This window comes from Fusarium vanettenii (assembly GCF_000151355.1).
Source record: "Fusarium vanettenii 77-13-4 chromosome 8 genomic scaffold NECHAsca_10_chr8_2_0, whole genome shotgun sequence".
NCBI lineage: Eukaryota > Fungi > Ascomycota > Sordariomycetes > Hypocreales > Nectriaceae > Fusarium > Fusarium vanettenii.
The window spans coordinates 947,841-969,106 of NW_003315874.1; the positions used below are offsets into that span (position 1 = coordinate 947,841).

At 53.1% G+C, this 21,266-nt stretch overlaps 5 protein-coding genes across 5 annotated transcripts; 4 read left to right on the forward strand and 1 right to left on the reverse strand.

Annotated features, from left to right (window-relative positions):
* Positions 1-383: 383 nt before the first annotated feature.
* Positions 384-9,174, forward strand: NECHADRAFT_71149 (uncharacterized protein; the record flags this gene model as incomplete). Its single annotated transcript, XM_003048744.1, has 10 exons — positions 384-1,104; positions 1,156-1,321; positions 1,370-3,214; positions 3,296-4,064; positions 4,120-5,082; positions 5,135-5,244; positions 5,296-6,125; positions 6,179-8,425; positions 8,489-8,545; positions 8,618-9,174. The coding sequence occupies 10 exons, from the start codon at positions 384-386 to the stop codon at positions 8,713-8,715; spliced, it is 7,806 nt and encodes a 2,601-aa protein (XP_003048790.1). The 3' UTR covers positions 8,716-9,174.
* Positions 9,175-10,894: 1,720 nt separating this feature from the next.
* NECHADRAFT_83844 (uncharacterized protein) lies at positions 10,895-12,401 on the forward strand (the record flags this gene model as incomplete). The annotated part of the gene is made up of 2 exons (XM_003048745.1): positions 10,895-11,493; positions 11,546-12,401. The coding sequence occupies 2 exons, from the start codon at positions 10,895-10,897 to the stop codon at positions 12,399-12,401; spliced, it is 1,455 nt and encodes a 484-aa protein (XP_003048791.1).
* A 220-nt stretch (positions 12,402-12,621) lies between these two features.
* On the reverse strand, positions 12,622-13,794 carry NECHADRAFT_83845 (uncharacterized protein; the record flags this gene model as incomplete). The annotated part of the gene is made up of 1 exon (XM_003048942.1): positions 12,622-13,794. The coding sequence occupies one exon, from the start codon at positions 13,792-13,794 to the stop codon at positions 12,622-12,624; it is 1,173 nt and encodes a 390-aa protein (XP_003048988.1).
* A 341-nt stretch (positions 13,795-14,135) lies between these two features.
* NECHADRAFT_95591 (uncharacterized protein) lies at positions 14,136-16,746 on the forward strand (the record flags this gene model as incomplete). Its single annotated transcript, XM_003048746.1, has 3 exons — positions 14,136-14,158; positions 14,215-16,555; positions 16,627-16,746. The coding sequence occupies 3 exons, from the start codon at positions 14,136-14,138 to the stop codon at positions 16,744-16,746; spliced, it is 2,484 nt and encodes an 827-aa protein (XP_003048792.1).
* Positions 16,747-19,724: 2,978 nt separating this feature from the next.
* NECHADRAFT_101319 (uncharacterized protein) lies at positions 19,725-21,205 on the forward strand. The gene is made up of 2 exons (XM_003048747.1): positions 19,725-20,210; positions 20,263-21,205. The coding sequence occupies exons 1-2, from the start codon at positions 20,163-20,165 to the stop codon at positions 20,836-20,838; spliced, it is 624 nt and encodes a 207-aa protein (XP_003048793.1). The 5' UTR covers positions 19,725-20,162; the 3' UTR covers positions 20,839-21,205.
* Positions 21,206-21,266: the final 61 nt, after the last annotated feature.

Below are 21,266 nucleotides of genomic sequence, written 5' to 3' on the forward strand. Positions count from 1 at the left end.
CCAATCCATGCTCCCCCATATCCTTCCTCAGATCCATCCACCAAGAGCCTTATCCATCCGTTTCCCAATCCGCATCCCACTTCTAAGCCTCAGCAACCTCTATTCTTTCTAGGCATCTTCCATCTGTCTAGACAACCTCGCCGGGGCTCTTTTTCTTTTCTTACTTGTCATCTTCATTCATCATTTCGCCCTTGGTTTGACCCCCCTCCCCGAAAACCCATTTCGAGCTTGGAATCTTGCTCTTTCGCCCCCGCCGAATCGCTTCTCTTACCAAACCCACATGTTAATTTTGTGCAGCTGTCGCCGGGGCGTCTTTCGCGACGGTGTGACGTCTCTACACCTCCGCGCTTCGTGCTTTTCCACCTCTTTTCTACACAACTCCGATGGATCCGTCCACGATATCCCCGGAACTCCCAGATCGTGCTGCCTCCGCTGAAGCCAGTTCAACCCGGCCGAATCCCTTTGATGACGGTGATATCTCGTCTCGCAAGCGCCGGCGCACGTCTCTCTCTGGATCACCTACAAACTCCCTCGATACCGTGAACCCGCTCCACGATTCCTCGAGCTCGACCACTCTCGACACCGATCCTGTCGTCCCCAGCCGTGACTCGGCTACAGAAGCCCGGCCAGAGCCTGTCGCGCCAAAGACCCCCGAGCCTGGCACCTCGATGCGCGAGCCACCCACCGAGCCTCCGTCCAGCATGGTTACTATTAACCTTAGGAACGCGCCCCAGAGTGACTCGTCGTCTTCCGAGCCCCCATCTCCTTCACCTGCCGCTCAGGCCCCTGCGACCGATGCCGTCACCGATGTTGCGACCGACGACGTCAAGGCCAGTGTGGAAGACTCCGAGGTCGACATGGTGCCAGTTCCACCCCAGAGTACCGAGACCTCCAAGTCAGCTTCTTCACATTCAACAAGCCCGCCTATCGAGATTATCACGGTGCCGTCAGATGATGACATGGCTTCCGATCATATGAGTGTTGGAGTCTCCATTATTGGAGACGACCCCATCCTAATCGATCCTATCCATGACTTTCCCTTTCACGATCCCGAAGAAACAACCGAATCGACAGTGGAACGACTGGCAAACTACCTTTCAACTCGTGAGCTTTGTTATTCTTCTTCTGAACGACTCAAGCAACTAAAACATGCAGAATCTCCAATTGATGAAGGCGTTGTCGACAAGGTGCAGCAATGGCTGGAACGGTATCTCAGATACATCAGAGACGTCGACCAGCAATCTGCCATCGACTCATGCCGACAAAATCCGGGGTTTTGGGTTACGTTCCCCGAAATCTTTCACGCAATGGCATGTCGCAAGTATGTCTCTCCTTCTTTGCTCCTATTACTCTATACTAATCATACTAGGCCATCAATGTTGAAAGCACATGGATTGCGCGGCGTTACTCTGGCTTTTTTCGCTGGATTCGCCAAGCTGACGGCCTGGTTCATCGAATTCGACATTCGTGCTCTCCAAGAGTTTTCGGCTACACAGACGGATCAAAAACAGCGTCCACCCACTCTATTGTCTCCTCTTTACCTGGACCGGTTACATATGATGACTGGGGCGCCTTTCTACGACGAGCAAACTGGTAACGCCGATCTTTCATCCCCCAGTCTGGAAGATGTGTCATACGTGATCAAGGAGTTTCAGGAAAGCCAAGGTGGAAGCCTCAGTTGCCTGCTCCAGCTGGTTAGATGTCTGGTCGATCATATCTCCAACTTCCCTCGATGGACTGATGAGCTATCCTCGATATGCCTGGTTGCAGCAGATATCATGACAGATGCAAGCTTCGCCTTGGGCAACCCAGGACTCCCACCCATGGCTAAACAACGGCTAGAAGTTGGTCACGCTCTCTACGACCTGGTCTCAGATACCCTCGTAAGGATGGTTGAAAAGCAGCCGACGCAGTTGAATGCCGATAAAGTCTCAATTAGCGTTCGGGCTCTCACAAACATGATCAAAGCGAGCCTTCAGGGCGAACATGAAGCTGCAACCCAGCTGCTAATCGAGCATCGACAGGCGCACCCTCAGCTCCCTGTTAACTACACTACTGAGGCAATCGCTTGGGAGCGACGCCTTGGGCTCTTGAACAAGCTCATAAGGTCAAGTCAGATGCAACTCCGTGTTGTGGGTGTCACCCAGATGTGTGGTGACTTGGTCTCCTGCTGGAGACGCCACTGTGACAGCGGAGACGATGGCAGTATACTCCACCTCAACCATCTCGCGGAATACCTGCTCCAGACCGGACTCATAGAGTACATCCTCGGCTCTAACTGTCATCCAGAGATCACTCTTGAGGGTGCCAACATTGTGGGCTTCTTGGTAGTGACCAAGATGTACCGGGAGGAGCACATCAACATGATATGGCAAGGCATCACGTCCGGTCAGGATCCTCGCACCGCAGATGCTCTCACTCGCATGGTGACAAATATCACAAACCTTTTTGACTACGCCGGTCTCTTGTTTTTCTGCGACAAATTTCAGGCCCTTCCCATGGATGGCTTCACCCCCTCCATTCGAATGCTTTGGGAGACCGTTATTAGGCACATGGTTACGAGATCACAAGTCGATCGACCGGGACTGAGCTTCCATCCCTACAACTTGTGCTTACGACTGCTCAGAGAGTCGTCAATTTGCACATCCGGATCACAAGTCGCATATCCCGACATGCAGCACGCAGCGATGCAGAAGTTTAAGGAGCTCCTGGCATATGGGCCAGATCCCGAGGGACGCCAGCAGCTGTACCAGAGCTGCATCCAGGACATAGCAGACCAGTCAGCAACTACATTGGGCAGCCTCTGGTGCTTGTCAATGGCAATTCGCTCCGCGGTTGTGACGGAACTTCGTGTCTTGACGGAGAAGCACGACCTGACGAGACTTATCGTTACTGAGCTAGAGCACGCAATCAAGGTCGGACGAGCTGCTGGCGTTCAGACAGTTCTCTGGGGCGCGATCAACCAACCCCGCAGGGACTTCATCACCAACATCATCCAGGTTGAACCCCAAACAATCACCAAGGAGTTGGGGATAAAGCTCTGGGACATGCTGGTCGGCCCATGGTCACTATCGCTTGAGGATAGGAGAGCAGGATGGGGTATCTTGAACAATCTTAACCGGAAGCTCAACCTCGCCAACCCCTTTCTCCAAACGTGCTTGTCTCAATATCTCCCAACTCTCCCTTCCGAATACTTCTGCGACGGCATGCTGGAGTTTCTCCGGGCGGAAATTCTACCACGTCTCAACGATAAAGCCGACCTGGCTCTTGACGACCATGACATGGTTGCTGAGAGCGGTATTGAGCAACTGTGGCGCTTGATCCTCGAGACTGAGGATGGACCTCTCGTTGACCGATCAGTACGGACGCTTGCAATCGATATCTATGTCGAAAGCCGGCATATGGCCGCCAGCCCGCTTCAGCGAACACGATTGATTCACATGGCTCTAGTCAACCGATGCCTGCAGCAGCTAAAGGATGCCGCGCGGAAAATCAAGAGCTCCAACGATGGAGCTACGAGCGGCGAGGATGAGGCCATGTCGACTGCTACAACGGATGAGCAAATCCAGCAGCAGGAGAGGATCTTCATTCGATCCTTGAGACTATTACGGCACATACTGGAGGCCCATCAGTCAAAACCTCTTCTGTCGGCCCCTGACCTGAGAACACTGATCCCCCAAACCCCCTATGAGGTGCAAGGAGACTCGGCCGAGCTCAAATACCAGTCTTTTGATGGGGATGAACAGACTGATATCAAGCCACTCGCAATTGGGAAGCTCAACACCGCTGCGTCTTTACTTGCCAGCCTGAGACAAGAGACAGGCTTTGAGAACTATCGAGTTTACTACAGAGGACGACCTTTTCTTCCCAACGAGCACGAAATCTGCAAGTCTTTGGAGGATCTGCGTGTTCAGGAGGGGCTCATGCTAGTCAAACGTGAGGAAGCAGGCCCGGCCCCTTCTGGTCGAGTGAAGCCAGGTGCCTCTCCCCTGGAGGTAGAAATCTCGGCGCACTTTGACGAGATGTTTGAGTATCTCAGCATGGAGGAGTCACTCGCACAAGAGGTATGAAACCCAGCACCAATTTGGAAGGCTCCGAATAACTGACTGTGTATCCAAGATTTACCACTTTCTCGTGAAACTCCCCACAGATGGTCATCTCTTGAAGTCAATTGACAGCAGCACAACCTCGTATCAGCAAATCTTTCCTCCGGGACAGCCGTACAAGTCACTCTACGCTGTGCACACGCTTCTAGAGTATATTGAAGCTGCTTTTCACGGGCGCATTGACAATGAAGATCCCAAGGATGACCCAACTGACCCTGGTCAATCCTCCGCGTATACCAAAGCTCTGAAGACGGGCCTCTTCTTTGCCACTCAGGCAATCTCGGACAAAGATGTCTTTGATCAAACTTCTGTGGGCCTGCGTCTGAAACTCACTGCCAACTTGATACACGCATTCCGACGGCTACTGGATAATATGCTACGGTCCACTGGAACGCTTACTGGCTCTAGCCTAGTCACAGAGATCTACACCCCAGGACGACCAGTCAGTACGGACATCGTTATCGTGCCTGAACCAGCTCGGCTCGTTGAAATCTTGACATGCGCCATAGATTCCCCCGGCGATGCTTCTCCAGTGATTGCCGGAACACTTGCCCTCACACTCCGCCTGAGCATTATCAATGCTGCATTCTGGGCAAAACTCAACACAAGCCCCGATTTTGTGGCTTTACTACACCGTGCTTTGCTTACTGATCCAAGACCTGAGGTCAGATCGCTTGTTGTGAAGCTCATTGAGGAGCTTGTCTCGATGACAGGCCACACACAGCCGTTGGACAGGTCAAACGAGTCATCCTCAAATAATCCGGACGACATCTTTGTGGCCCTGGTCTCATACTTTTGGGGTGTTGTCAGCGACCTTGTGCTGCAGATAGCCGGGTATCCGGACCAGTGTGAAGACTTCTTTAGGCTGACGTATGTCTTGCTGATGCGATTGAAGGCTCGATCGCCAGGCGTGTTGGATCTCCCAAGGCTTGCCTCTCAAGTCAGCCAGCTCTTGCTCGCCCATACATCAACTGAAGTAGGTTCCGTCAGCTTCGAGATTGAGTTGTACGAGCTAACCGAGTACACAGGCCATTGGGTCTTCAGCTGGAGAGGACTCGTTTGCGAAAGGCCTTGCAACAGTTTTGCATATTTGCCTGCAACTTGATCCCTCGGTTGCCCAGTCCCCGCAATTGCCAGCGTACGAGAATGAAGCCTCGCCATGCAAGACCGATGAACTGACTCGTCATAGGGATTTGCCTTTGTCACTATTCTGGAAGCAGTTGTACCCCCCCAAGCGCAGTTTGAGCGAGCAGCCCATCCCTAGGGTGGTTCTCCACAGTGAAACGAGAGCGAAGCTTTGTGAAATTCTTTTCCATCTCGTGAAGCATGATCCAGAAAAGACCAAGGGCCTGTTGGAATCGCTCGAGAGTCTCGTGCCCTTCTACGACGATGACGATGACGGCATGTCTTGCGCTATATCAACCTCGCACCTGCTGACATCTAAACCAGATGAGCCATATCTCTACGAGCTCCCATATCAATTTGAGCGCCTGCGGGCACTGCGGGCACCATGTGGTTACGCTGGCCTGCTGAACTTGTCGAACACATGCTACCTCAATTCGATCCTGGCGCAACTTTTCATGAACACGGGATTCCGACAATTCATCCTGAACTCGAAACTTCATGATCCCGCCAACGACCAAGAACTCATGTTCTACACCCAAAAGCTGTTTGGCTTCATGCAGGAAAGCTACCGTCGCTTTGTTGACCCCACCAATCTTGTCAGTTCAATCAAGACCTACGATGACACCCTCATCGACATTCACAGTCAAATGGACGTGGATGAGTTCTACAACCTGCTTTTCGACCGCTGGGAGGGACAGTTTCACAGCCACGAAGAGAAGAGGAAACTCAAGTCTTTTTACGGTGGTCAACTCGTGCAGCAAGTCAAGTCAAAAGAGTGTGAGCACATCTCTGAACGACTCGAGCCATTCTCTGCAATTCAATGTGACATCAAGGGCAAGAACACGCTGGAAGACAGCCTTCAGGCTTACGTGGATGGCGAGATCATGGAAGGGGGTATGCCTATTTATTATTCGATTTATCTCAAGGAGGCCGCTAACAATCAACAGACAACAAGTACAAGTGTTCAACGTGCGACAAACACGTTGATGCTGTCAAGAGGGCGTGTCTGAAGGACATTCCAGACAATGTCATCTTTCACCTCAAGCGGTTTGACTTTAATCTCCGTACTCTCCAGCGAAGCAAGATCAACGATTACTTCTCATTCCCAGCAAAGGTCAACTTGCGACCCTACACTATCGAGCACCTGAGCAACCCGGAAAATGACACTGAGGAGGACATCTTCGAACTGGTCGGTGTCCTCGTTCACTCGGGCACGGCTGAATCAGGCCACTACTACTCGTACATCCGTGAGCGCCCTTCCGCCTCAGGTCGCCAGACTTGGGTTGAGTTCAATGACGACATGGTAACGGCATGGGATCCCTCGCACATGGAGAGTTCCACGTTCGGTGGCCCTGATCATCGCCCATACGACACAAACGGTATCATCTACGACAAGACATACAGCGCATACATGCTGTTTTACCAACGCGCCTCTTCTCTAAGAGCTGAGCAGGAGAGGATGATGAGCCTAGGCATTCCAGGGCCTCTGCGAGTCAATGTGGCTGACGATCTCAAAGATCACATCATGAGCGAAAACACAGTGATCCTTCGCCGTCACTGTATATATGATCCCAGCAACCTCAGACTCGTTCAGATGCTATTCCAGCAGACGAGACAGTTTTGCGGAAGCTGTCGTGAAGTTGACACGAGCCAGAACATTGGCGAGTTCCTGATTGATCGCGCTCAAGAGCATGGGCTTCAGGATCTAGCCATGCATACATTGCTGAGCCACCTGGACCAGGTCGTCACAAGGGCAAAGGACATGCCGGATTTCCTCAGCTTCTCCAAGTTGATCAGCGATGCTATCACTTCATGCCACCATTGTGCGTTTGCTTTCTACAGCTACTTTGACCAACGACATGATGCACTGCGCGCCCTCCTTCAGCGGAACCCAGAAATGGCGGTGCGCAACTTTATGAGCAAGATGTTCACTGTCGCTATACACAAGATCGCCAAAGGCCTACCTCATGTCTACGATCCGCCGGTCCCAAATAGTCCGATCTCAGACCCCGATGGAGACGAAAACATTACCGAGGGCGCTGTTGCTCATCGTTCGGTCATTGATGGCGTGATGCTCCTGTTCAATCACCTATGGAACTTCTTCCATATGAACCTCAGATCGTGGGATGACTGCTTTGGGGCTATTCTGGGCTTTGCAAAGCTGGGAAGTCGCGAAGTCGGATATGTTCTCGCTGCTAATTACCTGGCGAGGCTTCTGCGTATTATCTCGGCAGATCCAGCACAAGCCCTTACCGGAAGCTATCAAAGGATGCTGCAGGCTGTTCTCAAACGCATCAACAACGCCAGACCACCTTCTTACCTATCGGTGATCACGCTAGTCGATTATCTTCTGCAGCAGCTGGAGCCGGAGCTGGGAGCAGATGTGATTGTTGAAGACGCAGCCGACCGACTGGAGCGGATGGAACGACCCTTCAGCTGGACGTCGGAAGAGGTTCAACTCGTGCACATCAGTCTGGACGATACTCACGGCAGCCATTTCGTGGAGAAGCTACTGGGGATCGACCAAGCGACCCGTCCAACCGACGACATTATCCGATTCCTGACCGGAATCGGCTCAACGATGGACGGCAAGATACTAGCCACGTTGAAGCGATGCATCCGGGGTGAGACGTCAACTCAAGCCATGGACCCATTCCTGCGGGCGGCCGGCGCCTACATTGAGAGTACCGAGCAACTCGACTTTGCCACAAAGATGATTCAGCATGTGTACACGCAAGCCAAAAGCCTGCAAAACACAGAGGGTGTGTACTTTGTTCGCTTCTTTGACACAGCACTGTCACTCGAGCGGTCAGAAGGGGAGTTTGCGAGGACCATCAGGAGTCTCAGTCTCCGTCTGGTGCCAAACTGGACACCTCATCTCCTAGCATATCAGGAAAGCACCGTGCGAGCAGCCACAGAGAACTTCCTGGATCGCGAGCTGTTCCAGGCCTTGCAAAGCGAGTCGATCACTGATCGAGACCCTGAGGATCGGGAGGAGATCAAGCTGACGGTCAGACAATTGGGCCTCACGTGTTTGGGGCATCTCGAGGAGCATCACGTCCGAAGGAGAGCACACTTGGGGCGAGACATTGCGGGCTCGTTCTCGCGCGTGATTGAGTCATGCGCCAAGTCTATCGAAGGTGATCCCGAGAAACAAGACGATGTCGACACAGAGTTTATGGGCTTGCAGCGCGGTAAGTGGACTCGGCCCGGTCTGGGTCCCCCCTAAAAGAAAGATGGCTAACGCTACAGGACAGAGGTGTTGGATCCCCTCCGCAGGCTGATCGTGGATGACATGGAGGAAGACGGGTCCGGTATGTCACAGTCGTTTAGCGACTCCGATACTATTACAACAGACTTCAGGTGACGGCTGACGCTGGGTAAAGACTGGGAAGGATCCTGTGGATCATCAGACCAGATTGACGACCTGGTGGAGATGAACATTACAGGACTGAACGAGATGAACGACGTGGAACTGGCTTGATGACAGACCATACATGCATGAATGAATGAGCTCGCTGGGTCTAGAGAGAGACGGAGCGAGATAGGCGTCAGGGCAAAGGAGGCAGGCATTTGTGTCTTTTGTTGATTTCGATTCTCTGGTTTACCATCTACACTCGCTAGTCAACGCAAAGGGTGAGTAGAGGCCAAGGCATCATCTATCGTGACAGCCAGGGCCGGCCGGAAACGGATGGTTGTCGAACACAGTTGATGTTGAGCAAAAATGCATAGCAAGGGAGTGACGGCGCAAGGGCTAGAGGATAATGAACAGGAATACGGCGGTACCAGACCGCGAGACGAGAGAATCAGGGGTCGGTGAAGATGAAGAAAGGTATTGTTTTCGAGACCAAGATCAAGACCAGCGTTCTTGTATCCATCCCCTCTCTGCCTTGGCTTTTTGGGCATGAGGACAGAAATGATGAATGATTATACGAAGCAAAGTCAAGACAGACGGATCACATCGAGTTGGAAGCTATTCAACCTCGATGTGGATACTCATTGTCAGGAGTCTTGAGCTTGGACAGACTCCTGTGCCATGACGCCTGTGTCTCACGACGAAGCTTGCCGCCGACACCATGTGATTGATTCTATGAATATCTCCAAGATTTTCAAGTGGCGCCAGCATCGGGTATTCTGGTGGACGACGATGTAATATCGACGGCCGAGCAGCCAGGATCAGCTTCTATAGAAGGGCATCATTAAATCACGACCCCCTTGTATGACGGCAACATTGGGGCCGGCGGCTGGCCGACGCTACCTATCTTTAGCCACGGGCGACCAATATTCCAGGCCCGCCTCGGATACCACACGATGATGTGATGCCAATGAAGATGCGAAAATAGAAAGTATTAGAGACATGGCCGTCGAGACAAAGCCGGCTGGTTCCACGGTCCCCATCTTGGGTAAGAAAGAGTCTACCTTAGGTGAGAAATTGGGGCGGTGGCTGGTGGATGGATGGATGGTTTACAAGATATGTTGGTTCGTCTCGGAAAGACAAGTGCCGACGTCTGACAGCTTGAGAAGAAATGGGTGAGGAATGTGCAAGGGACCAGTCACGATGGCGGAGACAACCAGCCATGACAATCAAGACTCTCAACAGAAATGCTCACATGGAAGAAATCATTGAGTATACATCTTGTGTTTCTTCAACAGTGGACCACCACCAAATCTATGTGTGCACTACTGCACCAAGTCCCTGTCTCTTCACAAACCTCTTGTGCCCTCCACTCGACCAACCAGCCTCTCCGATTGCAATCTGCAACAGGGGTCCCCGAATCTCTCACACCTTTGCAGCCTGTCACAGCGCCGCTCGCATCGCCCGTCAGTTCTAAAAATACGTTTTAACTCCCGCTAGCCAATCAAGGAGCGTACCGGGAACCCCGCCGCTGCTGAAAATAGCAGTCCCGGGCACGCGCTAATGCACGTTAGCCGCCGAGGGAACGTCTCCCCTCCCCCTCATGGTCTTGCCGATTGGATCGTTCCCGGCATTTACACCGTTTGGCAGGCTGGGACTGAGGAAACCAGTGATAGAATAAGCGGTACAAGATAGAAGATGGACAAGAGGTGATGAGCAGCTCATGTAATTCCCCTTTTCTTACATAGCGTCTTGCCCCCCTCAAGGGTCCCCCCCTCCCTGACGTTTCATCTACCACTCCGACGCTATACTACATGGTGACCATCTTCTCTCTACTAGGGTCAGCTCTCCGGCGGGGGGGTCACGGAGAGGGAGGCCACACCTCAGGCGAGACGAAAATCTGGTGGCTGACTGGCCAGACGCAGGAGAGTTTTGAAACATAAACAAGTGCCCGGGGGTGTGTATGAGTGAGGAAGAAAAAACGAAACTTGTTTTGCATGCGGGTTTTTAAAACTCCTCCATCCTGCATGTCTCCTGCTTTTCTTGTCTTGTTTCCCCATAGGATCACGACGACGACGGGTTTTTGTTTTGTTTTGTTTGTTTGTTCGTTGAACGCACGATCAACGACAAGGCTGAAGGAATAACAGCTGCTGTGCGGCCTGGATGTTGTTGATTCGCGTTCCCTTGGCTTTTTGATTTGCTGATTCTTTGCACTCCTTTATTCCTCTTACTTTGGCCGTTTTGTGGCTGTCCCTCCTTGAACCATCGACTCGTCGCCTCTCAAGGCTTAACGATAACAGACAAAAATATGTCGCTCAAAGAGAGAATCTCTTCGCCTTTGGAGGCTGGCACCTCCATCTTGGACGCTCACCACCTGCCGCCTCATCTCGCGCCGGCCCTCGAGTACGCATCAGCCCGTCTAGCTCGCAAGTCTCAGCACATTACCCTCGTCGTGGCCCGTCGAGACTATCAGCTACCATCTGTGGTGCCGCCGAGGGGCCTCATCACCCCGACGACCCCGACACCGCTGTCTCCCAGCTTCCGCTTCAACTTTGGAAATGGACCCATGTCGAAGCTCAAGTCGTTGGTGCTGGCCAGTTCGTATAATGGACCTACCCCGGCACGGTCGATGGACTCGCCACGAAGTGGAATATCTTCGCCTGGCTTTGCTCCTCCACCGGATATGCCGAGTTCGCGGTTCAGATGGCCTCTCTCACCCACCACACCTCTATCGCCTCCTCCCATGACGCCCGGTACTGCCTCGTCGACTACCACTGACACCATGAGCTCCATCATGTCGTCGTCAGGTTTTGGCATGCGTCTTATCCATACGAATGAACTCCATCCTCGGTCCGAGAAGATCCTTAACCAAACACTTGAAAAGACGGAGAAGAAGTTCCGTGTTGGGTGGGTTTAGGTGTATGTTAAGCATATCGGATATCTTGCTAACACTTCATAGTTCTGAGTGGCTTTCACCAGCAGTCAGGCCTTCCTCCTGCGGACTCACCAACCAACTCATCCATAGCTCCATCATCCAGAACGAGGTTCTCTTCTCCTCCGAGGGCCTGACCTTACTCTCGCTCGATCGGCTGTTTAGCCTCAAGAGCGCACTATCCAGTTACTCCAAGACGAAATCTCACCTGCGCCTCGAAGACGCCGTTGACGAACTCCGCCGCACAATCCTAGCCACCGGGTCAAAAGTCTCCAAAACTGCCGTTCTCCGATCATATGACTGGCTGAGTGTGTCAAACTCTGCCCTTGTTGACTTGGAACGCATGTATCGGCGTGCGTACGGCGGACCGGAGCAACTTGGCGGCATCGAAGGCTTGTCAGGATTCACCGAGCCAGCCATCAAGGCGATCAGCGATTTTGAAGAGAGTGATAGCGATTCCGAGATCGAGGAAGACATGATTGGACTTGCCATCACCAAGGAGAAAACACCTTCACCAAAGCCCCAGCTGAAACTGCTGACCAGCTTTGAAACCAAGAAACCAGAAGTCCCCGTCGTCAAAGTCGAAGGGGAGGAGGAGGATGAAGAACGAACGGCACGACCGACTGACAGGCTCTATTTCTCGATGCAGCCGTGGGAGGGCTCAACCATTGACCAGGTCCTCAGCGCAGCTCCTGTAAATAAGAGCGCCTTCAGTCCTCTCACACCGACCCCTATACTCACGAGCCCGGCGTCGGCAAAGTTTGGGCCCATGACGCCCAACGGATATGAAGATATTTCGCCCATAACACGAGGAGAATGGGGATTCATGATGGCAGATAATGCCTTCCAGAGCGGCCGAAAGGTTGGAGTGGAAACATTCTGAAAAAAGGAATTTCTTGGGTTTGATTTTGTGGAATGGCGAATGATTTGTTTTAAGACACCCCCTTTTGTTTGTTGGTATTGCTCCTCGCTGCGCATGTTTGGGATTGGGATTAGAGCGCGGCGTGGTTGTATCTGTAGGAAGCCCCTTTTCAGGTTTAGATGTAAATAGAAATGCCTCTTCATTTTTGGATATTCTGTGCAAAACTTGGGTATCATTGTCATCACCATCCGTACTTGCTCGATGCCTCCTTGCGGTTGCTTCTCCCTTTGGCGAAGCTGTCCTCGAGGGCCTCGCGCTGGTTCTGCACATTCTGCACCAGCTGGCGAAGACTGTGCTTGCCGCCCTGGAGAGCACGTACGGGGTTGTGTATCTGCTGTTCTCCTGACGCTCGGATCTCCTCGTTGTGTTGGTATTCCTTGTCCATATTAAAGTTGATAACCTTCTTGGCCGCTTGCTTGCCTAGCCCTCCACGGCCAAAGAGCTCACGTCGTTGGGCAGCTGAAAGGTTGAGATCATCTGCCACCGTGTCCAGCGACTCAGATCCTGGTAATGTGGTGGCAGATGGACCTGTTTGTGAATGGCTTGCATACTGCGCGTAGTCGGCGTATGCGCCATCGTCGTGGGCCAATGAGCTTTCCTGAGTTGCAAACATGGGCTCATAGACAGCGCTTGGTGCCGCAGCATCCTCAGGCTCCGAAGGTTCTTCCGAATGCATCGAAAACAGAGAGACCTTGGGAGGAGCTGGGGCAGGTTCTGGCGCTGGCCCGGATTTTGTCTCCTTGGATTCTGCCGAGTTTGGTTGAGATGGTGCAGCCACTGGCTTCGCTGCCCCTGAATTCAACTTTTTCTTCTTCTGCGGATTCCTTGCAACCGAGAGGGGTTTGAACATCAACGGCTTGCCCACAAGCTTGACCTCATCAGCAGGCTTCTGTCCTTCTGGGATGGATGGTTGAGCAGCCTTTGGTGGCGGCAGACTCAACCCTCCTGACGTGATGCTATCACCCAGCCCCTCACCATCATCTTCTGTCCCTCGGCTGAAACCCGGTGCAGCACTCGTTTTAAGATTGACGCCTGGTCTCGATGTGGTGCTGCTTGATGCTGTAGAGGTTGTCTTCGGCTTGTTCGCATTCTTTGGGGCCGGCAGGAATGAGTTGAAACCAGAAAAGAGACCTGATCCCTTTATTTTCGCGCGCTTTGCGGGAGGTTCTTCGTTTTTGGCGGGTGTATCGTTGGAGAGCTGAGGGAGGTTGACGACGATTTTGCCAGGATTGGATCGATCAACTACTTTCTGGAAGGGCTTCTTGGACGACGACGTAGTCTTGGGGGTTGGCTTGACGGGGGCCTCGGCTTCAGAGCCTGAGCCCTCAGAGTCGGAATAATCAACCAGGCCCATGATGAATCTTGGACAAAGAATAACCGTCAACTACAAAAGTTGAGGATGAAATCGCAAAGTTGCTTGCTTTCCTGAGCTTCGCGACATGAGGTCGAAATGCGCCCCATTGTTGCCTTGCCTCTCTAGTGGCCCGTGCTCAGACGTAAGCCACATGGGTCCTTGCACATCCAAGACGCGAACGAGGCTGCGCTGCGCCTGAACCCCACGAATAGCTTATCGCAACGCTCCCTACCAATGCTCCTCGCCCCACAAACCTCCAACTCTGGGCTTCTTAGAATGACAAATTACAAGATATCGGCGTGATACTGGCGTGTTATATACCCGCCAAAGCAGTCGCCATCATGTCCGTCATTCAGTTGGAAGAGTACGTTGCTATAAGACCCCGACAGCCACCATCCACTGACATGGCATTCCCCCTAGACTCGTGTCCTATCAGCTCCGCACAAGCTACCTCAACGAGATCGCCGACGGTGTGGGCGAGCGTCTCCTCACCATCAACGATGGCTTCCTAAACTCAGCTCCCTTCAAGGCCGCCGGCTGGCGACCCAATTCCTCTCACATTAAGCGGACACACTCACCCCCGATACCCACCGCTATCGCTTCCGAATACTTCCAGGCACCTCGACAGGCAGGCCTCACGCTCGAGGATGGAGATGAAGATGGAGGCATGCTCACCGCTGGCGGATCCGATACCATGGGGCCTGGGATGGCTATCAAGCGGCGCAGGCGCCGGGAACAGATGGAAGAGGAGGACAGTAGCGACTTGAGCGACGACAGCGATGATGACACGGATCAAAGAGCCGCGCAGCAGATCAAATTTGCCAAGATGCCAGTGAGGCATAGAGCAGGTTCATCGCCACTTCAAAACACCAACCTACGACAGGTAGGGGCAGTATCACCAAGGGCGCCCCGACGAGGTTCGCAGTCGGCATTGGAGACAGTACGGGAGAGGCCACGAAGAGACACAGTCACCAGCAGCGAGATATCTTCCGAAAACGAGATCGACATCCCCACTGTCCAGAGACACCGAGAGGCTGCCAGGGCTGCAGCTAGAGCAGCGAAGCTCCAAGCGAGAATCCTCGAGGAGCCCACGCCTGGCATCAATCGGGTGGGCACATCTCTCTTGCCAGAAGAGGAAGAAGACTCAGATGAGGCTTCAGATATGTCCGATGATTATGTGGAGAGCATAGACTCGGCATCTATCCTCGATGGTGTCGAAAACCCAGCCATTAACGGATCACCCACTCGTCAAGTTGTTGGAACACCGCCTAAGAACTTTGTGCGACAATCGACGATTCGCAAATCTCGGCCACCGACAAATCCCATCGTTCTTGGGTCTTTACCACCGCCGAGGCCCATGAGCATGATCAGGCCCCTCAGTATCGCCCAGCCCAAGAGCTTGTTATCGGCCGCGCTCAAGGCCAAGGACAAGAAAGCTACTATCCCCTTCCACAGATTTGCCCATTTCAGCGGGCAGGGGACGCAAGGCCCTATCCGCGTGCGAATATATGCCGCCTTCTCCAAGACGCCAAGCAAGCCGTTCCAAGTACTCATCCGCCCACGCGTTCAGGACGGGCAGGGCGCCGAGAGGGCGGTGACCGTAGCGGACCTCGTTGGCCTGAGCTTGTATCGCTACAATGAAGAGAAGATGGACCCGCCCATCCCCACAGACAAGCTCAACATCAACTGGTGGACTCTTCGAATGGTTGAAGAAGGTGGTGAGGTGGATGATGATTTCCCTCCCGTTCCGAGAAGGGAACCATTAACCTCGTTTACTACGGTGAACAATGCTGCCTTGCGAGGTGGAGGTCGTATGCGATCGAATTCTACAGCTTATGACGAGTTTGCCTTGGCAGCAGCCTCAGAAGAAGAGTATCTTGAGAACAAGGAACTTACACCGCAAGAGGAAGAAGACGAGCCTGTAACATCACAGGAGAGTGGTGGGGTGACTCTGGATTCAGCAGAACCAGGTCGAGAGGATGAGGATGCCACGCCCAGGGGCACACCAGGCCCGCAAGTCAACTCTTTCCTGGCCGCCCGTCCAAGACAGAATCCCATCGTCACGACAACGTACCGGTCAAATGCGCCTGCAGCAGATATGCCGCAGGCACCCATCGCGGCTCCAAACACATCACGGGGACAACAGAAGCTACTCCGGATTCACATCATGTCTTCAGACATTGCACCAGGCCAGATGGTTACGCTGGATGTGACGACGGATACCTACCTAGCCGAGGTGCTGGACATGGTATGTCGGAAGAGACAGCTGGACAAGGCCAACCATGTACTAAAGCTACCCGGGTCGGGAGCTGTAGTAATGATTGACCGGCCCGTGTCGTCGATCGGCAACGTCTCCGATCTAGAGCTGTACAGACGACGGTTCGCGACGGACGGGCCGTTGACCATCACTGGATCGCCTGGCAGTTCATCACCAAAGATGCTACAGCTTCCAGATCCTTCGACGCAGAAGCGGAGCAAGAAGCAGGTTCAGATGGTGGGAAGCCACCCACTGGCGCGAGAGTCTCTGAAGCAGGACGAGCTCAGCAACGCCAGCTACAAGAAGTACACGGTCTGGCGAAAGCAGCCGATGCGTATTGTAGGAATGAGCGAACGCATCTTGGTGATCGACGGCGAGTACATTCACATCATGCCAGCCTCGGGCGGCAAGGCGTTACACGACGGCGGAGGCAAAACAACAACAGTGCACTTCAGCAATGTGGTAGGATGCAAAGTGCCTCGGAAGCACCCCACAAATGTCAAGGTAAGTTCATGCTGATGCTCATCTATCTGATGTCAAGGTCATGTGTGATTCTGACGACGTACCAAAAATAGCTGGTGGTGTACAAGGCGACGGAGAGCAAACGGTACGATTTCGAGGCGCGGAGCACGCTAGAGGCAGCAGAAATTGTGGAAGAGCTCAAGAAAGGCATCTCACCATACCGAGATGTCTGAGAAGGATTGCAAATGGATGCGCGGGTGGGTTGAGTACGTGGTGTCTCACGATGACCTTGGAGATCGGCGTTTGGGGGCTGACAGACGGGACGGGCTGTGGCAGTGATTGCGGCTATTCACAACGGCGTTGGTTGGATATGACATTACAGGCCAGCTGGAGAGCCTTGATGACGCAGGTAACCAGGACTTTTTGTTGGAAATCTCGCACCCCATTCATCTGTGGCCTCGGTGGCTCATGAGCTCGAACCGACCTCGAACGAGCCCGGTGCTTGGCCCAGCCCCCAGCCTGGTGAGGGAACCACTTTGTTGAGGGGAGTGCGCGTGGCGGAGAGGCGATTCCTGTTTGGAATGGACGTTGAAGCGGACGGGCATTCAATGTCTCACTAAAGCGCGGCCCCCGTGCATCTCGATCAGGGGCCATTTCACGCAGATGAGGGTCAAGGCTGAGAACTAGGCCCCATCCATGGCTACTGAGAGCAGGACTGGTGCAGGCTTGGCTCGCATTGGCCAAGCAACAGGCCAAGGCAGCGGAATAACGACATTGGCGATCGATAGTGCCAAGCCGGGGACATGGCAACGGGATTGTCATGGGGCTCGAAGAGAGCGGTGGACGACCTTGTTCAACCACAAGCAGGCAGTCAGAGAGTCCTCGCTGTCGATGTCAAGTCTGCGAGGTAGTTTTATGACCAAGTTTAACTCTTTCTCTCCCAACACAAAAAACACATACAAGTGCTCGGCGCCTGGTCGAGTGGTCAAATCTATATTCCACACCTAAAACCAAACTCTCCTCTCTCTCCGAAAAAAAGGAAAAAAACACACATGGGCTACAACCATGACCACTGACCGGGCGCCATAAAAAACAACCATAAAAAACAACCACCACCACCACCACAACCGGAGAGAGAGTTGAAGAGTAAAAAAAAATCTACAGCCCATATTTTTGATATTGAGCATTTCACTTCCAGGTCCCGGTCTCTTTTTGTTGATCATTCACCTCTAAGATACAAATGCTGCGACTTTAATGTAAAACCCGGGGAGTGTGACAACGGTTTTTGTTCGTGGCGTCAGCCAAGCAAGACAGGGGGGAAGAAGCAAGCAAAAGCAGGCAGGCTGCGGGGAGATGGTCAAGGGAGGATCACTGCTGCAGAGAGTGATAGCCGGTGAATGAAATGTCTAATGAGCCGTGCGGGATGATCTTAAGTGATGGCAATTGCATGATGGGATTGAAGGATGTGGGATGATCCCCGAGACTGGCAGTGCTTGTTGTTGATCTGGAGCATACCTACCTCGAGACAAGAGACGGGCATGGATTTGTTAAGCATCCATTGGAACTCTGGTCTGCTCGTCTAGGTTGCATGTCGCGTGCCGCGCGTTCAGGTACAGGTACTGCAGGCGGAAGGCCCTGGAGATCGATCCATCAGCCAGACCAGAGAGGCACGTCTCGTGTAGGGCGGGCTTGGCCGTTGGTTTCTCCTCCAAATAGCAGCGGTCTCGCCTGGAACGAAAGGCATTGCTGTCAGGGTTCTGTGCTGGGTTGCAAATCAACGTCGCATACCGCTGACAATCCCAGCGTGCTGCTTTCCCTTGAAGAGATGGACCTTGCCTCCATACCTACTTATCCCTGAGAAAGTCCTGGAGCTTCCACAGCCTACAGGAAATAGTCCTGCCCTGCCCCAGAGTCATCGGTCGATCCCCAGGACGCTAGCGGCAACTGGCGCTTCTCGAACAGCGAGCTCCTTGGGGGAACACGACAGGACGGGAACGGCGAGGATGGCAAGTGTCTCTTGTCGGCTGGTGTGTGATTGGTGGATGCCCCAACAGGGCTTTGAACGAGGCTTGTTTCGGGTGTGAGAGCTGCTGACTGTAATATGTGAGTTGGCAGTCGGCTGTGAGTGAAGGGAGGAGCTGGATCTTTCATGCAATGCGATGTCCGCCCCTTGAGAACAAGATTGCAATGTCTTTGATGGGGATCTAGACTGAGAATGATTCAGGTACAAGCTCCGCTTGATTCACTCGTTGTCGATTGATTGTTTGTTCAAAGGCTTGCAGCAATATTACACAGTATAACGGTGCAGCAGAGCATTGAGAAGGAAGCTCCCTGGTACCTGCTACGTAGTGGGTAACTACAAAGGATGGAAGGTACCTCTGAGAGAGCACTTGACATCCATTGAAAGTGTGGGGTTGGCTGTTGGCCTCTCCACTGTGACGCAAAGACCCGGCTCCCATTACGCGATGGCCTTTTTCTCCACCTACATCCAACAACTTGCACTATTCGATTGCTGCTGTCATGTCAGCTCGAGCTCTCAAGCCAAGCAAGACAACCAAGGCATTCTCAAACGCCAGGGCTCATTCTGCAGCAGCTGCTCACTAGGCCATGACCTTATCCCCTTTCAAGCAAGCATTTCGGGCTCGGCCTCGCCAACTGACTTTTCCCCCTCCCAATCAGAGCCTCATGGCTAATGGCGACTTCCGACGGGGGACGCTCACCCCCTGTTACAATGGGGCCAAAGCATGATGAATGATGATGTTACCGCTACTGGCTACCTTGAACGGGAGATGTCCCGGTGAGCAATTCCTGTTTTGGGTGAGATGGATCTTGCAGCTTCATGTCTGAAAGCCGTTGCTTCACCATTTCCAGGTTTTCCAGCATCGGAAAACGGCACGGTGACAAGACAAACCAAAGCGAGCCAAAGCAAGGTACCAACGAATCAACCGTTTTCTTGGCTTTTTGGTACAATTCAGCACGGTGAACGCAGCTAGGATGGATTGACTTTTGCGGTCTGCACCGAAGCTTCGAGGTTTTGGCTCGTATGAGGCTGCCTGAAATGGATGACAAAGTGCTCCTCAGATCGACTAGCTTGTGGTTATTTCCGGCAACAGCATCGTCAAGGGAGAACCGAACTCAACCCAAATGTGAGACGGACCGGCATGGCCTCACTCGTCTCCCTAGGAGGCTGAGTCGTTGACTCTCAGCTGAAGCCACAGGCTGTTCCTCGAGACAGCTCGGCCATGTGTCTAGGCCCCGAAGGGGGGGGGAGTGGGAGGGTACCGGTACAGAAAGCTCTGTTCCGTCGTCTAGACTGACATCAGTCAAGTGTCAGACACCCATGCACCGATCGATGGTCCCGACAGGCCTCTCTTACCATGCTCCGAGCCCCCCAGAGGAATAGCGGAGACTCCGGGGCTGAAGGGGGCGTGGCCGTATAGTGTTGACGAGCGTCCATGCAAGATGCCATGGCCTGCTTGGCCGTCCATAAAACGTCCTGTCCTCCTGTTGTTTCTGTGTTCCTGTTTCCTGTCTTCCTCTCCATCCACCGTTGTTCAATCTCAGCTCAGACTAGTACTCTTGTTGTCGATATCATTCACTCAGAACTCAAACCCTTCAACACTCTCACTACTTACACAACACCGTCACAATGAAGTACTCTGCTGCTACCGTCTTCGCCATCATGGCTCTTGCCAAGGTATGCATTACACATGGGCTGTTCGAGATACAGCTGTTAACATGATATACAGGCCCAGTCCGTCTCCGTCCCCGGTGAGGATGCCGTTTCCTCCATCATCGGTGATGTCAGCAGCCGTGTTGAGAGCATCGCCTCTGAGGTCTCGAGCCGAGCTGCCGATGCTTCCGCCGGTGCCTCCTCCATCGCCGAGGAGATCTCCTCCCGTGTTGCCAGCCTCAGCAGCGCCGCCACTGCCACTGGTGCCTCCGAGACCGTCACTGAGACCGGTACCGAGACTGTGACCGGCACCGCTACTGACGAGACCGAGACTGGCACCGCCACCGATGAGACCGAGACCGGTACCGAGACTGGTACTGAGACCGGCACCGAGACCGGAAACACCGCCGACACTGCTGCCATTGCCAGCAAGACCAGCGAGCTCGGTGACCGTATCGCCAGCCTGAGCTCCAAGGTTGCCGACGCTACTGGCTCAGATGCCGCCTCGATCAGCTCCGAGATCGCCGCTGCTACCTCTGAGATCGGTGCTCTCGCCAGCAGTGCCACCGAGGGCAACTCTGGTGCCATGCACACTGCCGCCATCGCCATGGGTGCTCTCTTTGGTGGTGCCGCCGTCATTGTCAACATGTAAAGAGTTGATTACTTTTGAATTTCTGTCTTCACATGCAAAGCCAAGCGGGAATGAAAACGTCGAACGGTCAACTCTTTTTATTTTCTCTTTGTACACGCCATACAAAAACAACACCAAAAAGGGAGTCTCCCTCGCCTGTCCAAACCCCAGCCAATCCGATGGATGCAAGAGGGGTGTGGCGGGAACTCGGGATTTAATCATCTAGCGCGGGAGCAACTGCCGCTAGAGGGGATGGAACCGGTTTATTTACAGTAACTTTTAGAGGTGGACTGAGATGAGATTGGAAGTATGGGGGTGGATAACTTTGTAACGTTTTATATCATTAACAAGAGAAGGGTTTTACTCTTTTATTCACTCATGTCCGAAGCCTTGATTACTCTATTTTAATGCATGATGAGGCGTTGTCCATAATCCTTGCCAGCCATGTA

What these genes read in the sequence shown, in the direction of transcription:
- NECHADRAFT_101319 (XM_003048747.1), top strand. Translation starts at nt 20,163, where the DNA reads ATGAAGTACTCTGCTGCTACCGTCTTCGCCATCATGGCTCTTGCCAAG. An exon ending in CCATCATGGCTCTTGCCAAG is followed by an intron (nt 20,211 to 20,262) that starts GTATGCATTACA and finishes CATGATATACAG; the next exon opens with GCCCAGTCCGTCTCCGTCCC.